The 11554-nt window shown below is 48.2% G+C and overlaps 2 protein-coding genes across 5 annotated transcripts in view; one reads left to right on the plus strand and one right to left on the minus strand.

Moving 5' to 3' along the window:
• Positions 1 to 156: 156 nt before the first annotated feature.
• Positions 157 to 7688, minus strand: Rrnad1 (ribosomal RNA adenine dimethylase domain containing 1). Of its 4 annotated transcripts, none has more exons than XM_029537658.1 (8): positions 7418 to 7688; positions 4473 to 4597; positions 4112 to 4264; positions 3618 to 3680; positions 3284 to 3427; positions 1665 to 2149; positions 1059 to 1243; positions 157 to 391 (listed from the first exon to the last, which is right to left on the minus strand). In XM_029537658.1, the coding sequence occupies exons 2-8, from the start codon at positions 4554 to 4556 to the stop codon at positions 270 to 272; spliced, it is 1236 nt and encodes a 411-aa protein (XP_029393518.1). In that variant the 5' UTR covers positions 4557 to 4597; positions 7418 to 7688; the 3' UTR covers positions 157 to 269. The 4 variants fall into 4 exon arrangements, with proteins under 4 accessions (XP_029393518.1, XP_021052062.2, XP_029393517.1 ...); XM_021196403.2 differs by having other exon boundaries at positions 4112 to 4304; XM_029537657.1 differs by lacking the exon at positions 3618 to 3680 and having other exon boundaries at positions 4112 to 4304.
• A 181-nt stretch (positions 7689 to 7869) lies between these two features.
• Isg20l2 (interferon stimulated exonuclease gene 20 like 2) overlaps positions 7870 to 11554 on the plus strand; it is an 11186-nt gene continuing 7501 nt past the window's right edge. Inside the window, exons 1-2 of the mRNA XM_021196221.2 lie at positions 7870 to 8172; positions 9057 to 10004. Of these exons, the coding sequence (XP_021051880.1) occupies positions 9210 to 10004 (795 nt within the window). The 5' untranslated portion in view covers positions 7870 to 8172; positions 9057 to 9209. The remainder of the gene's footprint in view (positions 8173 to 9056; positions 10005 to 11554) is intronic.

Consider the following 11554-nt stretch of genomic DNA (forward strand, 5'->3'; position numbering starts at 1 on the left):
AGGCGGAGGCAGGTGGATTTCTGAGTTCGAGGCCAGCTTGGTCTACAGAGTGAGTTCCAGGACAGCCAGGGCTATACAGAGAAACCCTGTCTCGAAAAAAACCAAAAAAAAAAAAAGAAATAAACATTACATGGTATTTATAGAAAAAGAAGTCTTAAAAGCTTTATAAATAAAAATCACACCGTATTACTTTACACATGAAGAGAAAGAAAGGGTACAAATCTGAAGTTATGGTATCCAGCCATACTGGTACTGGTGAGTTCAGACTGTCAGTTGTCTTCAGTCTCAAGGGTAGGGAAGGCCTGACCAAGGGGCGTCTTGGTGGCCACCAGAACCAGATTTCTGGGAGAGAGTTCAGGGCTGAAGATGGGCAAGAGCTCAGCATAGAAGCCTAGGAGAAAAGAACATGAGGGCGAATTAGAAAGGAATCGAGAGTCCGGCCCAGGCCCTCTCCGCCCGCCCGTCCTATAACATTTCTTGTTCCAAAGTGGGGGCTTCAGAACCGTAGCTTAGGCTTTGGTTGTTGTCCATGTGCTTTGTTAATACTTGGGATGCTTGCTTAAAATCCACCTTACTGCTGCAGAAGAGGGCTCAGGGTAAGAACGCCTGCTCTTTGCTCTTCAGCATCCTCAAGTTTAGTTCCTGATACCCACATCAGGAGGTTCTTAACTACGTGCAGCACCATTTCCAGGGGACAGAACATCCAGAAGCATGGGGTATATGTACACATATTTTAAATCCAAAAACGGGCTGGTGAGATGGCTCAGTGGGTAAGAGCACCCGACTGCTCTTCCAAAGGTGCAGAGTTCAAATCCCAGCAACCACATGGTGGCTCACAACCATCCTTAACGAGATCTGACTCCTTCTGGGGTGTCTGAGGACAGCTACAGTGTACTTATATATAATAAATAAATAAATCTTAAAAAAAAAATTCAAAAACAATTTCAGGAGGTGCTGCTAAGACTCTACATTGTTAACAAATGCCTCACCCACCAGGTGGTGGCCATGCCCAGCAGACTTCAAGGACTCAAGGGAACCCCAAAACCTCATAACCTCACCTTGCTCCTGAAGATAGAGCATCCGGTCCAGCAGAATCAATGTCTCTACCAGTGGGGCCAGCAGGAGGGCCAAGCTGAAGAAGGCCACCACACGATTCTCTTGGGCCTGGTGGGCCTGGAGGGCAGCCAGATCCAAAGGCAGCTGGGGGTCCAGACCCACTCGCTTTAACCCTTGTTGCACATATCTGTGGGACCAGCCCCAAATCAGTTAGTTCTAGAAACTTTTACCTCCCACTTAAAGCTGATTCCTACTTTGATTTGCTTAGTCATTTTAAAAGGTCATTTTTGCCCAGGCTTGCCCCATACTGAGTACAAGTCTCTTCCTAGCTCAGCCTCCGCAGGCAAGCCACAGTGCCTACTCTTAACATTTCTGGTTTGTGTGAGTGTTCTGAGATGGAGTATCTCTATGTAGTCCAGGCTGACCTCTGCCTCCCAGATTCTGGGATTAAAGGCATGAGCTACTGGTCTGCCTGTTTTCTTTTTTTGAGACAGTCTCACTTACGTAGCCCAGTCTGCCCTCAAAATAAAATGCCCATTCCTCTGGTACACATTTTCTGTGGCTAGGGTAGTAAGTGGAGATGAGTGGGGAGCCTCCCCAGACCTCACTCTTCAATCTTGAGTTCATGAACCCTGGAGATTCCTTGCACACCAGGCCTCCGAAGCTCAGGGCAGACTTGTCGGATGACTGTCTCCAGTGCTGCACGGAAGCAGTGTGTTTGCAGGCCAGGCTCTGCTTTATGTAATCTCTCCGCATAGTCCTCCAGAGCATGGCAGGCTCCCTCCCGGAGCCTGTAGGGTAGTTCATGGCCAGGCAGCCCAGCTATCCACTGACTCAGTGGGTAGCTGCCAGGGTCACTGAGTTTCATGTAGCAGCAGCCCACCGAAGCCATGGCCACCACTTCAGGACAGCAGCAGAAGTGTCTCAGCAAGGCAACACTAAGATCCCCACAAGCATGAAGGCCCGTGAGTAGCAGACGTGCACTACTATGGCCTGGCATCTCCAGAGGAAGCAGAAGCTCCTCACACAGAGCTGTGGGGCTGACCCACTGAGCCACGTGGTGGGGCCGGTGGCGAGGGCCTCTTTGCACCATCTATGGGGAGAGCAAAAACAAAGGCAGATGCAAATTTAGATGGCCATCCTCAAGCCGCAGGGGGACCTCGGTTATATTGGTGAGAATCTGGGCACAAGAGTTAAGACACTAAATGGGATGACATCTTTGTTACAGACTAGACCTGTTTTTTTGTTTTTGTTTTTTTGAGACAGGGTTTCTCTGTGTAGCCCTTGCTGTCCTGGAACTCACTTTGTAGACCAGGCTGGCCGTGAACTCAGAAATCCACCTGCCCGTGCCTCCCAAGTACAACCTTTTCATTTTTCATGCCATTTTTCTTCTTTTGGGTAGCACAGAGTGTGAGACAAGGTCTTTGCAGCCCTTTCTGACCTGGAGCTCAATATGCTGACCAAGCAGGCGAATCTTCATGGATCCTGTTTATACTTCCCCAGTGGTGGAAATACTGGCACATACTACCATACCTAATTCAGTTTCCCTTTTTCTTCTTCTTCTTGTTTTTTTTTTGTTTGTTTTTGTTTTTTTTGAGACAGGGTTTCTCTGTGTAGCCCTGGCTGTTCCGGAACTCACTCTGTAGACCAGGCTGGCTTCGAACTCAGAAATCCACCTACCTCTGCCTCCCGAGTGCTGGGGTTAAAGTGTGTTTCTGCAAGTGCCCTGACACTAATCTATATCCCGGTTCTTCCGGTTTCCTTGTAGACAATAAGTCTACCACATGATTGTGGGTTAGGGATATAGCTCAGTGGTGATGGGCTTTATCTCTAGCACAGCAAATAATATTACCCATCTGGCCAAGTCATAGTTTACTATGAGAACATGTATGGAAACTATACAAACTAGAAAGCGCCTTTGAGCTGTGTGGATGCTTTGGGGAAGAAACAAAAACCAGCAGAAATAAATAGGAGAAATTTGGAAGTAGAAAATGAGTCTTGGGCTGGAGAGATGGCTCAGTGGTTAAGAGCACTGACTGCTCTTCCTAAGGTCCTGAGTTCAAATCCCAGCAACCACATGGTGGGTGGCTCACAACCATCCTTAATTAGATCTGATGCCCTCTTCTGGTGCATCTGAAGACAGCTACAGTGTACTTAGATATAATGATAAATAAATCTTTAAAATAATAATAAAAAAAAAAAAAAAAAAAAAAAAGAGGCAGCTTACCTTTGGGTGCCTCTTCTCCATTTTGTCCAGAGCATTCAGGAGCTCCTGGTCTAGATGCTGAGCTCTCTTTACCAGCCTCTGATTCCCTTCAAGGCTCTTCACCATCAGCCCCAGCCCCAGAGACATGAAGCGGGAGAGGTGGCCCTGGAATCACGAGGGAGGACAGCATTGCTCAGTGCCCTATTGACTGTCACCCTATCAATGGTGTGGACAACTGCGTCCTGGGCTCCATCAAAGGCTTACTATCCACCCCCCACCCTGGACTGCCCACTTCTCAGCACCTGCTTCCACGGGCATTTGGCTTGCTAATTTGCCTTTCCTGGAGTCTGCTCACCTGGCCTGAGCCTACATCCACAACCTGGGTGCAGCCAGTGAGATCACTAAGCTTCTTCACCAACTGAAAGAAGAAGAAACAAAAGTTTCTTCTTGGCATTGGCTCCCAACTCCTGAAGCAAGAACTCAGAAGGATAGTAGGAGCCTAAATGCTAGGGAAACATTGAGGGTACCACATCGAGAAGACATGTCAAACCAGATCCGAGGATAATGGTAGCCTCGTCCGCTTGCCCCTTAAATCAATGACTCAAAAGCCCTGTAGGCTGTAAAACCAAAAATTGACTGCAGTGAAGAGAATAAAAATCACCCATACAAAGCTACCAATCAACCCAGAATAAGGACAGGAAAGCCTTCCAGCACCAACAGACAGGGGTCTAGCATGTTTGCTAAGGAAGGGGACCTCTGACGTTGCTGGTTCCTGTATCTGCTTCTACAGAACCCATCGGCTTTAAGAGTCCTAGGCTCTCCCAGTCTAACCTCCAGCAGTCTCCTCACCTCTCCAAGCCTCCGGATCTCATGCTGCTTCTTGGGCTTGACATGTTTCCGAAAAGGAGCTGTTAGTCGGGAGCTCTGGCTGGGGTTCTCCAGGAACTCTGATGGGGTGTGAAAGCCAGGTGTCCGGGTAAAGGCGAGGGCACAAGCTGTGGACTTCAGGGCCAGTAGGGTGAGTGGCCACACAGACCTGTACCTGAGATAGTCCAGCCCAAGCTGCTAGTGAATACCCCACAGCCACATCCTGAGTGTCCCAGCTTATGATGCGGCTTGCCCAGAAAGACCCAATGAGACTATCTACACAAGACTCATACATGTCTCAGTGCTCATTCTCCATCTCGGGGCTCCTCTGGCTTATACATACCTCACCTCCTCCCCTTCCCTGGGCATTCCCAGCAGCAGGGTGGCCAGCTGTGGTGGGTTCAATCCATCCAGTGCTTCTTGCCATGAGTGGGGGAGTGTATCCCACAGGCTGTCCGTGAAAAATTCCTGCAGGAGGAGCCAGGCAGTTTGGAGGACTCTATGACTCTTCCCATTTTCTCAGTCCCATCTCTACTCTCCAGTTCATCACCTGCCCTTTTTTGCACTAGTACCCAAGATGACAAGATGCCTGTATCTCCTGTACATCTGTATCAGCTCTCAAGCCTGCCCCTGCCTCTACTGCGTCCATGTGGTACAGACTGCACTCTATGCATACCTCTCATTATTAATGCCCCATTTATTTAGTTTCTCTCTTTCTTTCTTTCTTTTCTTTTCTTTTCTTTTTTTTTTCTTTTCTTTTTTTTTTTTCTTTTTCTTTTTTTTTTTTTTTGAGACAGGGTTTCTCTGTATAGCCCTGGCTGTCCTGGGATGTCACTCTGTAGACCAGGCTGGCCTTGAACTCAGAAATTCGCCTGCCTCTGCCTCCCAGGTGCTGGGATTAAAGGCGTACGCCACCAAGCCCGGCTTTCCATTTAGTTTCTTGTTTGGTTTGTTGGTTGTTTTTTGAAATTTATTTTTATTTTATATACACTGGTGTTTTGACTGCATATATGTCTCGGTGAGTGTGTCAGATCCTCTGGTACACAGTTGTGAGCTGCCCTGTGGGTGCTGGGAGTTGAACCTGGATCCTTTGGAAAAGCAGTCAGTGCTCTTGACCCCTGAGCCATCTCTTCAGCCCTACCAATTTCGTTTTTCTTTTCTTTTCCTTTTCCTTTTTTTTTTTTTTTAAAATCATGCATCACTAGCATGATCTCACCACAGCATTAACAGGTAACTATTTAGTAACCTGCTGTTTTATGGTCCAGACAGCTGTGTATTTAATTCATTCATTTGTTCTTTTAAAATTCTGGGGCTGTGGGGGCCAGGTATGGAGTCTATTATTAAAGGATCCAAGCACTCAGGTGTCAAAGGCCAGAATATCTCCATGAGATATTTCAGCATAGTGAGACCCCATCTGAAAATAACCAACTAATTAAAGAACAATTAAAAGCCTTGTTAGGGGCTAATGACTCAGACTCTGGTCTCCCCAGCCTGAATGGCAAGACCACCTATTCTGTCATCTGGTAAATGACTTCCAGCTGAGCAAAGTAGCACACACATTTTCCCAGCACTCAGGAGGCAGAGGCGGGAGGATTTCTGTGAGTTCAAAGATCAAACTGATGTGTTCCAGAACAGCCAGAGTTAACTGAAGAGACTCCACCTCAAAAAAAAAAAAAAAAAAAAAAAAAGTTCTGGGGCCTTATTTATACACCAAAATCTATTGTAAACTTGGAAACAAAGAGTCTTGTTCCTGCAGTTTACTTTGTAAAAAAGAAAACAAAAACCGGGCAGTGGTGGCGCACGCCTTTAATCCCAGTACTCGGGAGGCAGAGGCAGGCGGATTTCTGAGTTTGAGGCCAGCCTGGTCTATAGAGTGAGTTCTAGGACAGACAGGGCTATACAGTGAAACCCTGTCTTGAAAAAGAGCCAACCCCCCCCACCCCTCCACCCCCCAAAAAAAGAATTTAGAAGATTGCTTGTCTCTGCAATCCAAGTGCTGGGATTAAACTGGTACACCGCACATCCTGCTTCAATTTTTAAAAATATTTTGGCAATACTTAGATTTAACCCAGCACCTCATACAAGCTAGACAAAACCTTTTAAAAGTATTAATTATGTGTGTGTGTATTTCATCTGTGGATTCGTATGTGCATGTGAACACTGATGCCTATGGAAGCCAGAAGAGCTGGAGTTACAGATGGCTTCGAGTCACCAGTTGTCTCGGTGCTGGGGATAGAACTGGTCCGCTGAAAAAGCAAGAAATGCTTTTAACTGCCAGGTGGTGGTGGCACACGCCTTTAATCGCAGCACTTGGGAGGCAGAGGCAGGCGGATTTCTGAGTTGGAGGCCAGCCTGGTCTACAAAGTGGGTTTCAAGACACCCAGGGCTACACAGAGAAACCTTGTCTCAAAAAACAAAAACAAAAAAAGAAATGCTTTTAACCACACAGCCATCTTGTTGGTCCTACACAAGCATTTACTCCAGGATAGCGGTTCTCAACCTGCAGGACCGCTTTGGGGGTTCCCACTTCAGATATCCCACTGATATCAGGTATTTACCATTCATAACAGTAGTACAATTAGTTATAGAGTAGCAACAAAAGATAATTGTATAGTTGGAGATCACAACACGAGGAAGAGCACTAAACGGATGCAGGGTGAGGAAGGCTGAGGTCACCCCACCCGAAGCCTTGCAGGTGCTTTTCTGTGTGCGCGTATGGAAGTTGGGGGAAAATGAGACGAGTCTCAACACTCCTTTGAGCTGGCTGCAAATCAAGACAATTCTGCCTCAGCCTTCTGAGGGGCAAGATTACAGAAAGGTAACTTTATGTATGTCTGCCCTGTTTTGTCCCCTGCCCCCTCCTTTTTAAAAGTAACATCGTCCGGTCCAGGCTGCTCTAGAACTTGTTTTGTAGCCCAGGTGAACCTTTTACTCCTGATTCTCCCGCATCTAGTTCTTAGGTGCCAGAACTACAGGTGTACACCACATTTGGCCAAGCACTTCCTTTTCACCAACCCACTCTTTTATTGCCTTTAGTGGATCATATGCTCTGGAACATCTCGTTTCTCGTGTTTCTATGCAACTATAGCACGGCCAAATGCTGGTTGTGGGGTTTCAAAACAAACAAACAAAACTTAAGTATTAGAGTCAGAAGGCTAGGTGGAAATTATTCTAGTCTTCAACTTTCCTTATTAGGAAGAGATAAAAGCTGTCTCCCCATTTTCTCTGCAGTGGGCTCCTAATCACCCCCTCCCAAGAAGCACCCTGCCCTCAGCCCAGTGGCCTCACGATGATGTAGGCGTCCAGGATGGAACGGTAGAGAGCTAGGACGCGGGTGAGGTCCACAGCCAGCTGCCTTCTCTCCTCATGAGAGAGACCATGGGCTGAGACGCCCCGCATCCTGTGGCGTGAGTGTCGGTGCAAGGAGGGAGGAGGTGAGGAGACACAAGGTCGGTACCACGAAACCATGCAACCCAAGCCGGGCTCAGTTCTGCACGCCCGACGCTAGGCAAGAACTCCGAAAACGCCCGACAACACCTGCTCCTGCGATCGCGTCCAATTACAAACTCCAAGAACAAGGCGCACTTGCCCAACGTCACGCCTTCCACTGGGCCAAGCCATTTGCGCAGCCGCAGGGGGCTCGGGGACGTCACAGAAGCGCGCCCAGCACCAGCTTACTTGCGAGGGGGTCAGCTGCAGGTCCCGCCCTCCCTCCCGGAAGTGGGACCAGGGTTCCGGCGCGCTCTGTTCCGCTTCCCGCGGCCCACCACCTTCGAGTTGTACCTCCACTGGGCCCGAGGGGCCGGGGAGCGCATCCCGCCCCCGCCCCCACCCACGCCGCCGCCGCCGCCACCACCGTTGCCGCTGCTCACGCTCTCGGAGTCGCTGGCCTCGCTGCCTGAGGTGGGGGCGCTGCGGGCGCGTGCGCGCCGGCCGCCTTCCCGTTGTCGCCCGCGTTGCTGCCGTCCGGGCGTACGTCGGCGCGCGCCTGCGCCTGCATCCGGCTCCGGACGCCTGCGACCTTAGGGGGACCCAACTTGGAAGTAGGTGTTTGGGGATAGTTCGTGGGTAAAAAAAGATTGTAGTGGCCGAGGTGGCCCTCTACTGTGTCCTTACTGTAGGGGATAGGTAAGGTACGTGAGGAGATAGCCCCCACGTGTATCCGAGGGAGCGCGACGCCTGGATTTGGTCTTCATTTTGTAGCACGCTGAGAGTTCCTAGGTGATGCAGAGGACATCTGCGTTGTTTCCTCTCACCGTTGGTACTTAGAAGTCTCATCTCTCTGCTGTTTCAGTACGCCCTTATTTTGACTACATAGACATGATAGAGTCGATCTCCGTAGGCCCCACAACCTTTTAGCCTCAGCCTCAGCACCCTCCCCTTTATGTAATTAGATTTATTATTTGTGTGAGTGTTTTGTTTGTATTTATGTATATGTATGTGTATCATTTAATTGCCCGGGGCCTGCAGAGATCGGAAGGCATCTAATTTTTCTGAAACTGGAGGTACAGATGCTGTGAACTATGTGGGTGCTGGGAACTGAACTTCATATTTCTGCGAGAGCAACAAGTTATAACTACTAAGGCATTTCTCCAGCCCCCGCATCTTTAGTTTTTAAAATGGTACAGAGATCTGGAGAAGGGAAATACCCCCCCCTTTTTTTTTTTTTTTTTTTTTTAAGCTTTTTCGAGACAGGGTTTCTCTGTATAGCCTTTGTAGTCCAGGCTGGCCTCGAACTCAGAAATCCACCTGCCTCTGCCTCCCAAGTGCTGGGATTAAAGGCGTCCGCCACCACCGCTAGGCAGGAAATAACCCTTTTAAGACCAACCTAAAGGTGAATTTGTGGAGGCTTCATTAGTTAACCAGGCTTTGGGCTTGTGGAAGTTATCACTTAAGTCTTCCAGAATTGGTCTTCTTTTTCTCTCAGGCCTATGGTGCGGGCATCAGGATTACTTTTGTCCCCAAGGCTAATTGCAGACCTCTACGTGCTGAACTATGGGATCCCACAGGGAATGAGACTCTCATCCTTTACCATCAGTGAGCCATTCTTCCCAGCTTTCTCCCACCATCCACCGATCTCATGTCTACCATACTCCTGAATTTGGACTTTGGGCAACCTTCGAAAAAGGCATTTGGAGGGAATGCCAAACATCAACGTTTTGTCAAGAAGCGACGGTTCTTGGAACAGAAAGGATTTCTGAATAAAAAGAACCAACCCCCTAGCAAGGTGTCTAAGTTGAACTCAGAACCTCCAAAGAAAGGGGAAACTTCAAGAGTAGATGGCATTTTGAAGATCCTTCCATGCCCAAAGAAGAAGAAAGAGGCAGCTGCCTCCAAGAGGGACTCAGAGCAGTCCAAAGACAAGAAAGCACCGTTGTCTTGGCTGACCCCTGCTCCTTCGAAGAAGACTGCTTCTGTTGTGGCTAAAATAGATTTGCTAGGGGAGTTTCAGAGTGCCCTTCCAAAGCCTAAGAGCACCCAGAAGAAGGGCTCCAAGAAGAAGCCCTTGAAAAAGAAAATTGCTACAGAGAACTCCACCCAAGCTCAATCAAAGGATAAAGGCTCCAAGAAGAAGCCCTTGAAGAAAAATGCTGTACAGAATTCCACCCAAGCTCGCTCTGAAGATAAGTGCCCTAAAGTCCCCCAAAACTTGCCAGGGAAGATGGTGGCAATAGACTGTGAAATGGTGGGCACAGGACCCAAGGGGCGTGTTAGTTCCTTGGCTCGATGCAGCATTGTGAATTACAATGGAGATGTGCTTTATGATGAGTACGTCCTTCCCCCCTGCTATATCGTGGACTACCGGACCAGATGGAGTGGCATCCGGAAGTGCCACATGGTTAATGCTACACCCTTTAAGACCGCTCGGAGTCAGGTGAGGAGCATGGGACGAGACAGTAGAGAGAGGTCTGGAGAGGACTTCCAGCAGGTGATATTCTGGGGAGGTGTCTAAGGGTGGTAAAGGAGGGAGAATAATGTCACATGATTAAGAAGGCTTCCTGTTGGAGTAAGGAATTGTTTTTGTGGCTGCTGTGACAAAATTCCTGAGCAAAGAAATAGGAATTTATTTGGGCTCAGAGTTTAAGGATTTCTTTCCTCACAGTGCAGACATTGTGGCAGCAAGAGCAGCCAGGATGCAGAGAGAAGTGGATACTGGTTCTCCTGTTGTTTTTTTTGTTTTTTTTGTTTTTTTTTGGTTTTTCGAGACAGGGTTTCTCTGTTTAGCCCTGGCTGTCCTGGAACTCACTTTGTAGACCAGGCTGGCCTCGAACTCAGAAATCCGCCTGCCTCTGCCTCCCGAGTGCTGGGATTAAAGGCGTGCGCCACCACGCCCGGCTTCCTGTTGTTTTTTTTATTCAGCTAGAACTCCAGCCAATGGAATGAGTAGGTGGTTTTGTTTTAGTGTCTTTTTTGCATGGACCCTACCACCTCAGTTAACCCAATCTGAACGCTCACAGACATGCTCTACTTTGTCTTCTAGTATGATTCTATTAAGTAGACAGTTCTGTCACAAGTCCATCCAAACATCATACTTTTTAGCCAAACCTTCCATCCTTGGTACTCATAAGCTCATAGCTATTCCATAATACAAATTTATGGACTGGATTTAGTTCAGTTTCAAACGTTTCTAGCAGTCTAAACATAGTCTCTGAACTTAGGCAGACTCTTCACCTGTGAGCCCCATCACATCAGCAAACAAAGGCTGAGTGTGGTGGAGCACACTTTTAAACCCAGGACTCGGGAGGCAGAGATGGATGGATCTCTGTGAGTTCCAGGTCAGCTGGAGTTACAGGGTGAGACCCTGTCTCAAAATCAAGTTTACACAGAAAGTGTGTGCTACACAAGCATAACGACTGAATCCGGAATCCGTAGAGCCCAGCCGTCTTAGTCAGGGTTTCTTTTTTTTCTTTTTTCTTTTTGGTTTTTTGAGACAGGGTTTTTCTACATAGCCTTGGCTGTCCTGGAACTCACTCTGTAGACCAAGCCGGCCTCGAACTCAGAAATCCACCTGCCTCTGCCTCCCGAGTGCTGGGATTAAAGGCGTGCGCCACCACGCCCGGCTTTAGTCAGGGGTTCTATCGCTAAGATAAAACACCATGACCAAAAGCAGCCTTCAGAGGGAAGGAAGGGTCTATTTCAGTAATAGTCCAGCATGAGGGAAGTTAGAGTGGGCACTCGAAGCCGGAACCCCATGGCTAAGGCCATGAAGGAATGCTGCTGCTGGCTTGCTCCTTCCTGGCTTGTTCAGCCTGCTTTCTTGAAATACCTGCCTGGGGGTGGCAGCACTCTCTTCAGTCACCATAAAGAGAAGGCAGCACAGACTTGTCTACAGTCAGGTAAATGTCTCAAGATGACTAAGTAGTTGACCCATGTCACCTTAACAAACATTGTTAAATCAACCTTTCCTTTCTTTTTTTTTTTTTT

This window comes from Mus pahari, chromosome 4 (assembly GCF_900095145.1).
Source record: "Mus pahari chromosome 4, PAHARI_EIJ_v1.1, whole genome shotgun sequence".
Classification (NCBI taxonomy): Eukaryota; Metazoa; Chordata; class Mammalia; order Rodentia; family Muridae; genus Mus; species Mus pahari.